The sequence below is a fragment of the Seriola dumerili genome, unplaced genomic scaffold (assembly GCF_002260705.1).
Source record: "Seriola dumerili isolate Sdu_G_001 unplaced genomic scaffold, Sdu_1.0 BDQW01000088.1, whole genome shotgun sequence".
Classification (NCBI taxonomy): domain Eukaryota; kingdom Metazoa; phylum Chordata; class Actinopteri; order Carangiformes; family Carangidae; genus Seriola; species Seriola dumerili.
This window is the reverse complement of record NW_019174343.1, coordinates 8,619,237-8,635,007: the sequence shown is the minus strand read 5'-3', so window position 1 is coordinate 8,635,007 and position 15,771 is coordinate 8,619,237. Positions and strand designations below refer to the sequence as shown.

General features: G+C 39.4%; 2 protein-coding genes and 2 non-coding genes across 4 annotated transcripts; 2 read left to right on the top strand and 2 right to left on the bottom strand.

Moving 5' to 3' along the window:
* Window positions 1-262: 262 nt before the first annotated feature.
* trnae-cuc lies at window positions 263-334 on the bottom strand. The gene has a single exon. It is a non-coding gene; the product is annotated as a tRNA-Glu (tRNA).
* Window positions 335-2,086: 1,752 nt separating this feature from the next.
* LOC111221833 (musculoskeletal embryonic nuclear protein 1-like) lies at window positions 2,087-5,540 on the top strand. The gene is made up of 3 exons (XM_022745410.1): window positions 2,087-2,222; window positions 2,339-2,462; window positions 4,649-5,540. The coding sequence occupies exons 1-3, from the start codon at window positions 2,214-2,216 to the stop codon at window positions 4,762-4,764; spliced, it is 249 nt and encodes an 82-aa protein (XP_022601131.1). The 5' UTR covers window positions 2,087-2,213; the 3' UTR covers window positions 4,765-5,540.
* On the bottom strand, window positions 3,336-3,407 carry trnae-cuc. Its single transcript has one exon. It is a non-coding gene; the product is annotated as a tRNA-Glu (tRNA).
* Window positions 5,541-7,532: 1,992 nt separating the features above from the next.
* On the top strand, window positions 7,533-15,494 carry LOC111221726 (inter-alpha-trypsin inhibitor heavy chain H3-like). Its single transcript, XM_022745249.1, has 22 exons — window positions 7,533-7,669; window positions 7,935-7,964; window positions 8,260-8,283; window positions 9,136-9,290; window positions 9,489-9,593; window positions 9,748-9,910; window positions 9,992-10,102; window positions 10,217-10,345; window positions 10,551-10,667; window positions 10,757-10,925; window positions 11,042-11,167; window positions 11,294-11,475; window positions 11,689-11,874; window positions 11,990-12,129; window positions 12,344-12,504; window positions 12,647-12,673; window positions 12,773-12,832; window positions 13,552-13,665; window positions 13,844-14,045; window positions 14,156-14,328; window positions 14,548-14,659; window positions 14,809-15,494. The coding sequence occupies exons 1-22, from the start codon at window positions 7,556-7,558 to the stop codon at window positions 14,945-14,947; spliced, it is 2,739 nt and encodes a 912-aa protein (XP_022600970.1). The 5' UTR covers window positions 7,533-7,555; the 3' UTR covers window positions 14,948-15,494.
* Window positions 15,495-15,771: the final 277 nt, after the last annotated feature.

The window sequence follows — 15,771 nt, the reverse complement described above, 5'->3', positions numbered from 1 at the left end:
GGAATAAATGAGTGTGAATTTTAAAGGAAGAAAGTACAGCATCTTGCAGCAGCTGGTAAATCAATTCAGCTCAAACAGGACAAAGAGGACATTTAGTATTTTTCAAAGTGAAACTACTAGATGAGTAAAAAGGCAGGTGATGGGGGTAAATTATCATTTTAACTGCTTTTCCAATAAAGTATGCGATACACTATGTTGAGCCAATGTTTTATTTCTGCTGTAGGTGAATCTTGAGTTCACATGAAAAAAAAAAAAAAACGTGTTCCCTGACCGGGAATCGAACCCGGGCCGCGGCGGTGAGAGCGCCGAATCCTAACCACTAGACCACCAGGGATGATGTCGAGATGATGTAATTCATCACAATATAAACAAACTAACGACACCTGACTGTGGTGTCATTTTTGGAGAGGAGCATGTGAGCAAAATTAAGCGCGGGTTTTGCTTGTGGTTCACCACTAGATGTAGCGCCTTGACACATGCGGACCAGACCAGATCTAGGCAGAGACTTAGTCGTAATCGGAGCCGGCGGACCTGCAGTCATGATTGTGTATCCAGAAATAGATCTAGTTAGTACTTATAGCTTATTACAAATGCTTGAGGAAATACACAGGCACATATTTTGCGCCGGGAGTCACGGTTATCCGTCAGAAGCACTTAAAGAAATGTGTAACATCCTGGCTCATCGGCCTCACTTAAGGACACAAACGTCAGTTTTTCATGTATCACTTTCACTGTGCACTGTGTGCTGATTTCACCCACCCCTGTCTGACACAAGCATATCATTTGTTGTGTTTGTTGTTTTTTGCTTTTCCTCCATCTCAAGAATCATGGTTTTAAAAGCCACCGTAGAGCTCCAACTGTGGGCTGTAATTCAATAGTTTAAGAAAGAGCCCACTTAAATGGACAGTAAACACGTATTTGCAAAGAGATGCTCATTACCTTAAACCTTCCACTCGGAAAGGCCTAATAAACACCTGCATAAACATGTAGTTTATTATGACAAATACAGGAGAAGGCTAATATAATAACTCTGACTTGACCTTGACTTCACTGGTTATCTTGGTGATGTGATGTTCAGTGTACAAGGTTTTTATATCTGGATTCTCTCTGTGTCTGAGTTTGTCATTTTAACATAGTGAGTCAGTTTGTCCATCATCTTCCTAACTGTAGGATATACCTACTGTACACCTCAGTTTCAGATTATGATGTCAAGCCCTCTGACAACTATTACCTTAACAGTTTGCTCGCTTCTTTCAGCCTAAAATATACGTTGTCATCACAAGGATCCAGTAAATGAAAAGCCTAGAAAATGTTAACAAAAGAACATCTGAAATGAATTAAACCTCAAAAATATGATCTATTTATCAAAAATGATTCCCCTTCTTTGTTCACCTACACGGGGATTTGGTTTACTTTGGATTTCAGCAGTAAGAAATTGTTGTACGTGATAAATAGCTTGATTGAACACCTGATTATTACTGCTGGAGCTGTATGTTTACAGGTAAAGATGTAATTGTGATGTAAATATTATAGCTGCCTTACCCAGTAATAGAGGAACTTGCATGGGTTCAGATTTGACCTGAAGACTGCTTGTTGCCTTTTACTCACATCAGAAAAGCACCAAAGGCTTTTCTGAGTCTGAAAAGTTGGATATTTTATCTTCGTTCTCCTCTTGGTTCAGCCCTCATTTCATTGGCTCATATGTTAACTGTCTGGAAACGCTTTTTACAAGACCCAAAAAGACATTCCCTCAGGCTTAAATCAAGTTGTAGCAATGGACAGGCAGAGTCCCAACCCCTGGAGATGCAGGGAGGTGTTGCCGGGTGGTGGTCACTCTCAGTACTGTTTTTATTGCCAAGACCCACACCAACGTTTAAAAAAAGAGGGTGTCTCTGCCAGGTTGGACAGGGGAGGCGGAGGCAGACAGCCACTTGTGTTGTGAGCTGAATTATCAGCTGTTGGCCTGTAAGCTTATCGTAAAAGATGGGAGACCCATTCCAGCTGTACCATCCCTCACGTCACACCTAATAATACACACTGACAACAGGCAGAGTGGGGTAGAGGGTAGCAAGTATGACTGACTCACTGGGTCTGGACCAGGACTATATATAATGGCAGGCTTGCTACGAGACAAAGACACACAAGAAAAATAGCAGCGGCTCTGGCAAACTGGAGAGAGTGTCTGTTGGATCAAAACATCAACTTTAATCACCATGTCACAGGTAAGCCAAGTCACATCAAATGTGCTGTTTTGATTTTTGATTTTTTTTATTAAAACATTTCTTTCTCTCTGCCCTGAACATTCATAATCTTTCCCTCTTTCTTTACTTAACTCCAGCCAGTCGAGGTGAAGAAGAAGAAGCGTCCCCCAATGAAGGAGGAGGACCTGAAAGGAGCCCGCAGTAAACTGGGACTAAAGGGCGAGGTCAAGAGTAAGACCTATGAGGTCATGGTAGAGTGTGGTGAGTAAAGCCTTTTTTATTCATGTTGCTTCGTCTGACACAGAAACACACAACAAGTGACATAACACCTTGTCAGATGTCAACGCTAACATCTGTCAAGATGTTTTGCCTTTCTGTTTCTTTCAAATGTAATATTTCCCCACTGAGAATTTATTTGTTTTTATTCCTGCTTGACTTGTTGCTATACAGTATATAATCAATTTAATATCTGATTTAACAACTGAAAATTGATTATTGTGACATGGTAGATATGTCACTCATTCCGAATGCAGTATTGTTTGGCCTCTTCTATAGACAACAAAAAACACTTATTCATGAGTGAATAAATACATAAATGAATGCTGAAATAAATACAAAAAATTATAAATATTTGAATAAATAAATAAAATGACAATAGATGCATCAAAGCTGAAATGAATACATACATAAATAATCAAATATATATATATATATATATATATATATATATATATAAATGATGAATACATTAATACATGTTGGAAATTATTATAAATGTGTAAGTTAATGAAAGTAGAATGGATGTAAATGTGTAGACAAATAATTCTTAAAATTAATTACATTTATTTATTTTCTAATTGGTTACCAATATTTATTTATATAATTAATGATTTAATTACACATGTATGTATTTATTTCAACATTTATTTATACATTTCTCGTTTTCATTAATGATTACAATATTTATTTATTTATTTTCAGTGTTTATACTGAATAAGTAATAATTAATACTCTACAGTCTGCTGATGCAAAACCTGCCTGTTTAGTTTCCGAAGACAGTAACCATGTTGTTCAAACATTACCATTTCTTTAGAGAAGAGCGTCCTCAGTCACAGACGCTTTTATAAAAACGTGTTCCCTGACCGGGAATCGAACCCGGGCCGCGGCGGTGAGAGCGCCGAATCCTAACCACTAGACCACCAGGGACAGCTGGACGACCAAAAAGACGCGTTTCTCTAAAAAGAAAAAGCACGCACACCTACACGCAAGAATTTAACATACTACATTTAAGTGAACTAAGTTAACACACAGACATAAATAAACCACTGATGTCTGTCGAGGTGAGCTGTTCTTATTTATCTTACTTTTAGACTTCAGAGTGTGTTGTAGTGGACTTTTACATACTGATCTGACTCCTCCTCCACCAACACTATGCCCGAGCCATGTCACCCCAAACCCCTCACAATCAGGATCAGTCTGTCTAAATAATATAATGTGATTCAAATTTGATTTTGTGTGCAAAATAGGTGCAAAACAGTACATTTGTAACATTATTCACATATTCCAAATTATGGTTTTATTGCAGCTTAGGCATCAGTCTGTTGTTGAATGATTATATTATGTCTAGTGGGATTTTATGTTGCTGTGTTCACACTGTAATGCCTGTTGTGGGTTCACACCAAGCATTTTCCACACACAACCAAAATACTATTCACCAGCAGACAAGTTAATTCATGCCCGTATTCTAATATTTCATCCACTTTTAATTAACTTTGGGCTTATTTTATAAATGCTGAGTATGCTGCAGCTGCCTTTGAATATTTGCTCGTTTGCAGTAACTAACACACACACACACACACACACACACACACACACAGACACACACACACCAGTTGCACTTGCGTAACTCCCACCCACTGTTTGTCAGTGTAAACATCTTGCCCCCGGGTTTGCTTTTATGCCCTTTCAACTTTACTTACACACACAAATATTGGCTCACTGATTTTAGGTCTATGTTTGTGTATGTGGTAAGTATCAAAGTAAAAAGCTAACTTTCACTGTCTGCTAATCACGAAGTGAAGTTGGGAGAATGTGATTTTATATGATCACATGTGTATACTTTTTCCAACTTAAGAGATGACTCACAAAATGTAAAAAACATTAGTCAACTGAATGATTAAAAGTGATTAAAGGAGCTGGAATCGAGAGGCACTGTTTGCCAGAAAGACATGAAAATCCAAATTCTTCTTCTGGGAATCAGGCTAGAGCCAGTTGTTGAGTGTGCTGAATACTAAACACAAGACCAGCACAGACATGAGATGAAACAGAAACAGCTGTTGATATTATGGTCCTCACATACTTCCCTCACAGACACCCAGGTGTAATTCTTATTACTTGATGATGAGAAGTCACCTGGTTAAAGGATCTGTGTCTCTGTCTGTGTTCAGAACGTATGGGCAAAGTGGCTCCGTCTGTCTTCAGCGGTGTGAGGACGGGAGGAGAGACGTCCCTGGACAAGCCTGCTGCTGCTAAAGCTCCTGGAGCCAGTGTGTTCAGCAAGTAGACACACTGCAGGACAAAAGGGAAACACTGAAGAAACACACGTTGTAGTCTTTAAGTTTTAGAATCAATGGTGTTACTGCTTAATTACGAATCACAGTGTGTTTTTTTCTGTCATATAATAATATAAATCAGTAGGTAGTGGAATTTGGGAGAAATAATGGATTTGTTTTGTGCTCGTTGAGTGTGTTGACATTACTGCTATGTAAGCAGTTGCTGTTCTTTGCAGTTTGAACAGTGCATCAGACTTGGAGAATGGCTTATGTTTTTAATGTGGCTGATGAGCTGTAAATGTGTTGTAACAGTTTTTAAATTTATCAGTGTTGACAAAGACTTTTTTTTCTTAAAGTGCTATTTTGTTTAATTTCTTACCTTTACTTAAGACATTATTTTCCTTTGTATTGAAATTTAACTTTTTTTTCATTTAAAGGTCCCATATTTTACACTTCTGCAGTGTAGTTTTGATATCCACAAGAAGATATATTTGTGGTTTTAAGAACCAAAAACAATCTCAGTGTAGTTTTACATCTCCTCTCTCAGGCTTCTCTCTGGAGCTCTACTAACAGCAGGTTGGTGTCTGTTTTCTTAATGTCTGTTTTCTTAGTGATCAAATAAAAATATAGCAGATTTCAGGTAAATACTCCAAGAAACCAAATCCTACAAGGCTGGATGGTGGTCTGGGTGGGCTTGGGGCACGACTGGGGTGGGGACTTTGTTGTGACATCACAAAGCTACAGAAGGCCTGACGGCTGGTTTTAAAGCTCAGTTTCTGAATATAGGCTGTGTGCATTTCTCTGTGGACTGAGCGCTTTGATACTTTTACAGCATTTAAATAGCAGCTAGACCTGCTTTATAATCAAAAAAGACATGGAAACCTGACTTATTCAAAAAGAGGATAAAGTATTTAGGGCTTGAAATGAACACAAATCATCAATTGCAGGTATACTTTGTGTGCAGCATTTGTACTTGTATAAATTTGTTGATTCATTGATTTATTATTGTCTTATTGGTAGTTTGGTGGTTTGTCTCTCAATGTGATTTATTGTTCAAGTCAGTACCTCTAAATGATTCAGAAGTTTTCACAGTTTTCAGGTGTTTTAGTCGAGATGAAAGTGTTAAAAAGAGAGTATTGATCAGATTATTATTCACTGTACTTACTTTTACAGTGGCCTAATTATACACGTATCTCTGTCTTTATAGTGTGATAATTCTGCTTGTCATTATAAATCAATATTTATCAAGTCTTCATTAAATAAAGAAAATGTTGTCAACATTTGATTATTTTTGAGACCAAGGCTGGATTACTATTCAGGCAAAGAAGGCAACAACTCCTAGGCCCCAGGCCCTCAGGGGCACAAAGACTTCAGGTTCACTATATCAATCTCTATGTTACATGGTAATTTAAAGCTGGACTTTAAATCTGTGACAGGGCTGACTGGTACTGACAAACCAAAAGAGAATGATCACTTTACACTCCAGTTTCCCTTCGCTCAAGAGAGTGAGGGAGCACAAGGGGAAAAGTTTGCATCGTTTTCTGTCTGAACACACCTTTAGACAGGTGATCAGAAACACAACTCTAAATGAATACCAATGTTGCTCCAGTTCTCCTAAATGTGGAAATAGGCAACTAACAAGATTACTTTGTCAACTTTAAAGGTGATAATAAGTTAGTGTTGTGTTATCAGCTTGTTTCTATTGCCCTGAAATGGCCAAACATTTTGTTATTGCAGGTTTAAGTAACAGCAAATTTGTTTGTTATTACTACATGCACAGATTGTCTACAGGCCTCGTCTTATTGAACTAGGAACTAGGAACTAACTAATACATGCACAATACACAGATAAATTGGGGCGCCACAAAATGATCGGGTTGTTTTTGCACAGCGCTGATTTCATAGCCCTTTAACCAACTGATGACCATGACCCACCAAATGCAGTGCAGAGTACAGCCCAGTTTATCCAAGTAGGAAAATAGTGACAACACTTCAAATACACAGGCAAAAAGTTAAGTCCATATTTTTCATTTTTTGAGCTGCTGAGTCTAGTCACCATGTTTTTTGTATGTAATTATGGACAAATCTACTTTCAAAGACACCTTGTAGTCAAGTTTATTTGTGTAGCCTAGTATCATGTCCCCATTTTGACAATTTCCCTAAAAAACACATACAAGAGAGTCTTTCTGATTTTCTTACAGTAGTCCACTGTTTGCTCCTAAAGGGGAAATGATGTAAACACACACATCAAGTGAAGCAGCACAAGCTGTTGAGTAAGAGAGTCCAGCAGGAGGAGGAAGAAATCTCTGATTGATGGGCGAGCTAAGAAACATTCAAGGCAATGGAAATGGAAGTAGTTTGGGTATGTGATCTGAAGTGAGCAGGTCAACATCACCCATCCATTTAAATATACAGACACTGTATGTGGTAGATGCAACATGAGCTGACATAATGAACTTATCTCTTACACTAAATAATCATTTTGGTGTTATTAATTTGTGCTTTTATGATATTTTCTTTTACATCGGACTTGAGGCGCTGGGTGTCACATTGGCAACATCTAATTAGGTGTAAGTTTGGTGTCAGTCCACACACTTGGAGCTTGAGCACAGACATTTTCTTTAAGTTTTACAAGCATCAGCGTTTTTGGCACAAGGCCTCCTTCCCATTGAGCTCAGGTCTGTTGGTCAATACTGCAGGACAACACACACATACACACACAGAAACATTTTGTCCCTCCCCCCTGGGCTGAGAGCTTTTTTCTCAGCAGTGAAATCAGCCAGTGTTCAGTGGAAGTTTGGTCATGTCTGGACTGTTGGGTGTTCGACTGCTGCTGCTGTGGGGCTGCGCCTGCCTCTGGCTGCCCGGCCTGGCCCGGGGGGCTCTGGTCATCTCCAAGGACCATGAAGCTCCACAGGTAAACTCACACACTGAGCTTTTTATGCTCTGATTTTAATTTGCCAGTGTTCATTTTATCTGGTCGTTCTGATTTAGCCAAGTCTCTTATGAATAATCTCTTTGACACAAACAGTGCTCACTAGTTTGCACCTTAAACCTTAAATCCTGTTTTTACAGTCATTTTGTTCCCCAACTTCTCCTGGTTGTATATGTGTGTGTGACACATATGTTTTCCTTAAGAGTCACTGTTGGTGTTGGTTAACACTGCTGTATTTGTATTTCAGGAGTCAAGAGGAGCTGCCAGATCACTGCAGGTATTTGGCAGAAACTATTCACAGACGGACAGACTCTTCATGTAACAGTGAAAATTACATTTTGTGAATTTTCATCTTTCTGTTTATACATGTTCAATAAAGTTTTGGTCCTTGTTCAATCTCAGTATTAGGCACCGAATCATAAATACATGGCTTAAAGCTCAACCTAAAATAAATGACAATTTTTTCAAAGAGGCACTGCACATAGATAATCCATATGATTAAACAGCAAAAAGCAACAGTCACCGTTTTTCTTAAATCATCTCCTTTTTTTTGTTGTTTTGTTTTGTTACAGAAAAGAAGCACAAATGAGGTCAAGGTAAGAAAATAATCAGTTTTTATGATGAGAACTTCATTTATTTTGGAACGGCTATTGTATGCAGCAGCTTGTCACCCAGATCAACAGGTACACACACAACAGATAGCATAACAACTCAAATTTATTTTATTTTAAATAATATTTGTGGAATTGGTAATAAATACATAGATAAATACATATAGAATTATAAGAAAATAATTTAGAGGTAGGTCATGAGGCTGTACAAAAACATATAATTTTGGCACGGGGAATAAAGGGCTTACAGTGACAATTACAGGCAGAGAGAGAATAGTAATGTCCTGAAGGAAGCAATGAGACTTCACACAATATGTGCTCAAGAAAGTTCAATATGTTTATTGATTTCCTTGTGTCACAAAAACAATCTCTGATCCCACTGACTCCAGTCCTCCTTGAACAGATCAAAACAGCACTATTCAGACTGTTATGAGTCTTTCACTGAAAGTCTGTGCAACCAGCAAATAAAGGAAAAGGTCAACAGGCTCAAAAGATTATTGAGAATAACTGAAGTGACTGAAAAAATTTGCTTTTTAAATATTTACATTATCCCTGCTAGCAGCACCCAAATTTGACTCACCCAAATAGCCTCATTACAACACTCCCAAAATGGAACCAGTGACATAATGTCTTTTTTCTTTTCTGTTTTCAAGTTGTTATAATTTTCTTTGGCACCAATCACAGCAGCACACTGTGGGCTGGACTCAGCTGGAAAAAAATAATTCAGTTTAAAATGACATAAAATGAGCAGATCCTACAGTAATAAACATGCTATATGTGCTTGTGATAGGCTTCCCATATTCATTAGCGTTATCTCTTCCTCTCTTTCTGTCTCAGGTGGAGGTGTACAGTGTGACAGTGGACTGCACAGTGACGTCTCGTTTCGCTCACACCGTCATGACCTCCAAGGCCCTGAACACAGCAAACTCCTCCCAGGAAATCTTCTTCGAAGTGGAGCTGCCCAAGACCGCCTTCATCACCAACTTCAGCATGTCAGTCTTTCTCCACTCCCATTTTCACTCTGACGGCATTCCTGCATGTGTTATGACCATCTGTGTATGAGACAATGTTTATCCCCGCTTCCTTTCAAAGTTCTGCTCTAAAACAGATTTTTCTCAATAATACAGAATATTTTTTACTTGGCTTGTGTTGCATCATGTCGTCCTCCATCTTTGTGCCTCACATCACAGGGAAATCGAAGGTCAGGTGTATGCTGGGGAGGTGAAGGAGAAAGAAAAAGCTAAGAAACAATATGAGAAGGCTGTTTCCTCTGGACAGACGGCTGGACTGGTCAAGTGAGTCAGTCAAAATGAAAAATACATAAACCCACTATTGCAAACATGAAACTAAATGTTCAAAGCAACATCTACATTTTTATGCCTAACTAAAGATCCTAAATTGATCATTTTAGCATTAGAAGCTGTCAGTTATATCTGTGTTTTATTACAGGGCCTCTGGGAGGAAGATGGAGAAGTTTTCAGTGTCTGTCAACATTGCAGCCAAAAGTAACGTGACTTTCATTCTGACATACGAGGAGCTCCTTCAGAGGAAACTGGGCCAATATGAGATTTTAACCCGAGTTAAACCCAAGACACCCGTCCAGAAGTTTGAGGTGAATACACTTTTGATTAAATTATGCTTTATGTTGATTTCATTAATCCTAAACTGTGTCTATGTTTGTGTGTGGAGACAGATTGTGGCAAACATCTATGAGCCTCAGGGCATTACTTTTGCTGATGCCCATGCAACCTTCCTGTCCAATGACCTGCTCCCCCTGGTGGAAAAAACTGTCACAGACAAAAAGGTACATGGTGCAATGAGCCTTCAAAATTCACAGTGATCAATAGATAAATAATAAATACATTTATGAACAAGAATTAAGAATAAGCTTAAGTGAATGTATTTATCCCCTGGTCAGGCACACATCTCTTTCTCACCAACTATGGAGCAGCAGAGGAAGTGTCCAGGCTGCGATGGCACCCTCATCGATGGAGATTTTATCATCAATTATGATGTAAACCGAGCACAGGGCCTCGGTGACATTCAGGTCAGCTGTCAACAGTTACTGTATTCAGTATCTGCTGAGCACACATTTATATTAAGCTTCAAATCTAAAACTATACACAGTCACTTTAACGTTCTTTGTGCAGATGATATGTTGTGAAAGAGAAAACTGATGAATCTGTAGTTGGATTGTGTCATACTGTGTCATTCATGCATATTACTGTTATTTGTGATTCTCTTCTCTTCAGATTGTGAATGGATACTTTGTGCACTTCTTCGCTCCCACCGACCTGCAGAGAGTCCCAAAGAATGTGGTGTTTGTGATTGACAGGAGCGGATCAATGAGTGGAGGAAAGATGAGACAGGTGAGAGACGGCTGATCTGGTTCTAATGTATTGACACACACAAAATGTACGGGGAAAATTTAGACCTCTGACCTTGTAACTCTTTGTAGACACGAGAGGCATTGCTGGAAATCCTCAAAGACATCCACGAGGAGGACTACTTTGCCCTCATCCAGTTTGATCACGACATCAGTTCCTGGAAGGAATCACTTAGCAAAGCAACCAAGGAAAATGTGGCTGAAGCCATGGCCTACGTGAGACGGATAACGAGCAATGGAGGTAAATAGAAAAACAGCGGAGAAAAACTAGCTTATAGGCCAAATATTGTCTTTACTCCTTCAGTGATAGAAATGCATTCTGATCCTACAAATTTTACCGCACACTTTTTCTTCTAGGAACCAATATCAACGACGCAGTGTTGAGAGGTGTTAACATGCTGGTCGAAGACAGGCGAGCGAAGAGGCTCCCTGAGAGGAGCATTGATATGATTATTTTACTCACTGATGGAAATCCAAATATGGGTGAGCATCTAGAGTGTGTATGTACTGTAGGATATATATTGTATATATTTGTGTGAATGCACAACTTGACCAATGTACTGTATATGTAGCATTAAATTTGTGCATGTTGTATCTGTGGGTTTGAAGGAGAGTCTAGCCTCCCGAGGATCCAGGAGAATGTGCGTTCTGCTATTGGAGGAAACATGTCTCTGTTCTGTCTGGGATTTGGAAATGATGTGGATTACTCCTTCCTGGATGTGATGAGCACACAAAACAAGGGACTGGCCCGCAGGATATATGAAGCTTCAGATGCAACACTTCAACTCAAGGTGGCGGGTTAAGGCTATGAATACACTTCTGAGCCAATAGTTATATTTATGTAAACTTAAATGAAAATAAATACTAGCTATGTCACTTTCATTTCCACAATTATGTGATATTTTTTTTGACAATTTTCTGATAAAATAATTTAATAAAAGCTATTTTTATAGCACATTCTGTACAAATACATAAAGCACAGAGTGTGCATGCATTTATTTCAGGGTTTCTATAATGAAGTGGCCAGCCCTCTGCTCTCGGAGGTGGACCTGCATTACCCTGACAATGCAGTGGACTTCGTTACCACCAACCACTTCAGCCAGTTGTTTAATGGCTCAGAGATCGTGGTGGCTGGTCGGCTGACTGACAACGACCTGGACAACTTCCTGGTGGAGGTGTTAGGGCAGGGGGTAAGGAGAAGGAAATGGCAGAAATGTAGAGATAATGCTGAGGTGAAGAGAAGACTCGTTACTCTATTAATCTGTTCATCACACAGCATTTCCTCTTATTTCCTCTTCCTTGTAGTTTGAGGATGACTTCAAAGTGCAGGGCCAGGCCAGTGCTATTGACTGGGATGTCATGTACCCAGACGAGGAGTACATCTTTGGGGATTTCACCGAGCGTCTCTGGGCCTATCTCACCATCCAGCAGCTACTGGAGAAGAGGTCAGTTTGAGTCATTTCACTCAAACTGAGACCTGAATTGCTTTGGCTTGAAAATATTAATTTCCCATTTCATGAAAATCTTTTTTAATGATACTCATTGGTGATCACCAGAGAGCCCATAATAAAAACTGTAATATCCATTTAGAGATTCCTTTGTGGTTTTCTGAATGCCATTTTCATATGTGGCAACTTAAGTATATTTTTCGTCTTGCAGCAAGAGTGGTTCCCCAGACGAGAAAGGCAACGCCACAGCCAAGGCGCTGGACATGTCTCTGCAATACAGCTTCGTCACCCCGCTCACCTCCATGGTCGTCACCAAGCCTGAAACTGAGGATGGAACAGACAGCCCTCTCATTGCGGATAAGCTGACTGAGGGTAAGGAAAGAAAGACAGGGTTTAAAAAGTGATGCTGGATAGTCCTAATTTCTATTTACTCAACAACACCAGCAGAGGCTGGTGCTCTAGTTTAAACCATGGAACGTACCAAGTTGTTCTTGTCAATCTGTTTTTTTAACAGAGCAAAGACAACAGGCAGAAAGAGTGGGTAAGACTTCTTTTTTACCATATAGGATAAAAATAGAGTTGTTGGTTTAAGTCGATTCAGTGTATTGATTGATTTGGATGTTATTGTTCCTGTTTCTAGCACATCGAATGCCAACTCCTGCAGTGTTCTCACATTACCAGCCACCACCCACATATTTTGGTAAGTTCATTTTTAGCAATGCCAGCTGCACAGCTGTAATGATGACAATGTCAGTTTGTTGCTCTGTCAGTCCATCACAACAACTATTAGATAACTTGCTTAGAACTTTTGTACAGATATTCATGGTCCTCAGAGGATGAGGCCTCATGACTTTACAGATCCCCTGACTTTTCATTTAGCAACACCACCAGGTCAAAATCTTTACCTACATCTTGATACAAATTTTTGTTCAGATATTCATGGTCCTCGGATGATGAACCCAACTGACTTTATCCTCTGACTTTTCCTGTAGCGCTACAATGAGGTTCACAGCTTTGGTTTTGCCTGAAGTGTCTCAACATTTTACAGTACATACACTCATGTCCCTACAAGGATGAATTGTAAACACTTTGGCAATCCCTTAACTTTGAATAAGGGTTTTACTCTAATCAACAAATGGTAGGTTATTTAAATGCTTAACTAAAATTGTGAACATGATAAACATTACATGCTAAACATCAGCATATTAGCATTGTCATCCTTACCGTGTTAGTATGCTGGTGTTAGCATTTAGCTAAATCACAGCTGTACCAAAGTGCCGCCCCACAGAGCTCCTTCCATGGCTGTGGACTCTCAGGCTTGTTGACATGTTTTTATCAGCATCAGCCAAAACTATATCCGAAACAAAATCATATTAATTTCTTTCTATTACTGTCATTATACTCTGGCATCACCTGCAGTGGACGGAGATCCTCATTTCATGATAGAGCTGCCAGACAGAGATGACGCTCTGTGCTTCAACATCAACGACAAACCAGGAACCATTTTCACTCTGGTCAGAGACCCAGAATCAGGTCAGCCCTGAGTCCCGATCATCATCATGACTTTCTTACCAGTTGACAAGTACAAAATTGCTGTCCCTGGTATCCTTATAAACCAACATGTAAATCAAGTGTTGATATTTTTTCTGTCGTCATACAACTTATGTGCTAGTTAAACAGGGAATGACTGAATCCCACATTGTTTCCTCAGGTATTTTGGTCAATGGCCAGATAATTGGAGACAAGAAAATTCCCCCCAATGGCAAAATTAACACCTACTTCTGGCGGTTTGGCATCGTCCACCAGACTCTGGGCGTGAGGCTGGAGGTGAGCACTCATGACATCTCAGTGTTCCAGGACGGCCAAAGGGTCAAGCTGCTGTGGTCTGATACAGCCTCTCTCAAAGGACCCAAGTGAGTGGCTGCACCATCACATTGTTATCTTCTTCAGTGAAAGAATATGAGTAATATGAAATGTAAAGTCCAGTTTAGACTGAATAATTATCATCTTTCTCCTCCTCCAGTGTGGATCTTCACGTGACCAAGGATCGCAGCCTAATGGTAGCTCTAAAGGATTCAGTCAAGTTTATGATCCTGCTACACAAAGTGTGGCAGAAGCATCCATACCACCGGGACTACTTGGGTTTCTACACCCTCGACAGCCACCTTCTCTCCCCTTCTGTTCACGGCCTGCTAGGTACCACATGACACACTTACCAGGAAGTAGTTAGCATGGTTTATAGCAGGTGAAGGAAAGTGATATGATTTTCTTTTCTTTTCTTTTCTTTTCTTCATAGCAGACAAAAAAAAAGATAATTATAATGATTTTACTTCAGTTGGCAAGGTGGAAAACTACACATGCAGACTGATTATGTTATAAAATAATATTTACTGTAAATGTCGGGTCATCCTCCAGGTCAGTTCTACCATGGGATTGAATATGAAGTGACAGACCTGCGCCCAGGAGAAGTCCCAGAGAAACCAGACGCCACCATGTTTGTGAAAGGACAGGAGCTCAATGTGACCAGGTATACTACATGCCTCAGATAAGCGTGTCCCATCTCAATGTGAAAGTATTTGCATTTAATGTTTGTTCCAAATGAATGAATGGCTCCCGCTTTGTGTGTGCTCTTAAAATTTTATTTGGTCTACATGACGTTTCTGTCTGGGCCCACAGAGGCTGGCAGAGAGACTTCAGGCGGGACGTGAAGAACGGAGAAAACGTTCCCTGCTGGTTCATTCACGGAAGCGGATCAGGCCTCATCGACGGAGATGAAAGGGATTACATCGTGTCAGGACTTTTTAAAACTGTTTGAAGACAGGTTATATATCAGTGTCCACCACAGAAAAATCACCACAATCACAGAAAAATATTAAAATCTGACTGCACTTACACCATGAATAATCTAACATCACATACCCAAAGGCAAACAGGCCTCTTCATGAGCGCATTTCCTGGAATCATAAGAATAACCCAATATAGTGAGAAGTCCTCGGAGACAGACTCAACTGTATTTTGTATTGGAATAAATGGACACAGATCTTAAAGATAGACTCAAGATAGATTTATTCATTTTATTTCAGTTTTTCATTGTTTCCAATGTTGTTTATTACGACAGAAAAGGCTGTTTAGTGTTAGTGTCACATCTTTACTTTGGTCATTCCTCTGTTTTCCCTAAACCCATGTTTGACTTTGAGAATTTTTATAACAATATTTTGTTAATGTCTGGAGCTGACAGGATGTACAATGGGATTTAAACTGTTTCCAAGCAGCTGCAACGCTGATGAACAGTTCATGTAAAGTCTACTGTAGGATTCCTAAACAACATGATACCTAATAAATTTTATCTTGGTGGTAACAAATTGGTGAAACATTTCTTCATGGTCAGATAGAAAGAAAAAGTCCTCTATGTACCAAATGATTAATGAATATTCTTTCACTACAGGAAATATCCATACTTAACAGTCTTTAATATTGGTTGAAAATCATGTGATTTCTAGAACCTTAAAAGCTGAACTCTTGCATGCAGTAAACAAGGAGTGTCCCTCCTCTTGCTGGACAGTGTGGGCGGAGTAGAACTTTTACAGGAAGATTTGATTCCCACATGCCTTGAATTCCTTCCACACTTGTTTTCAACCA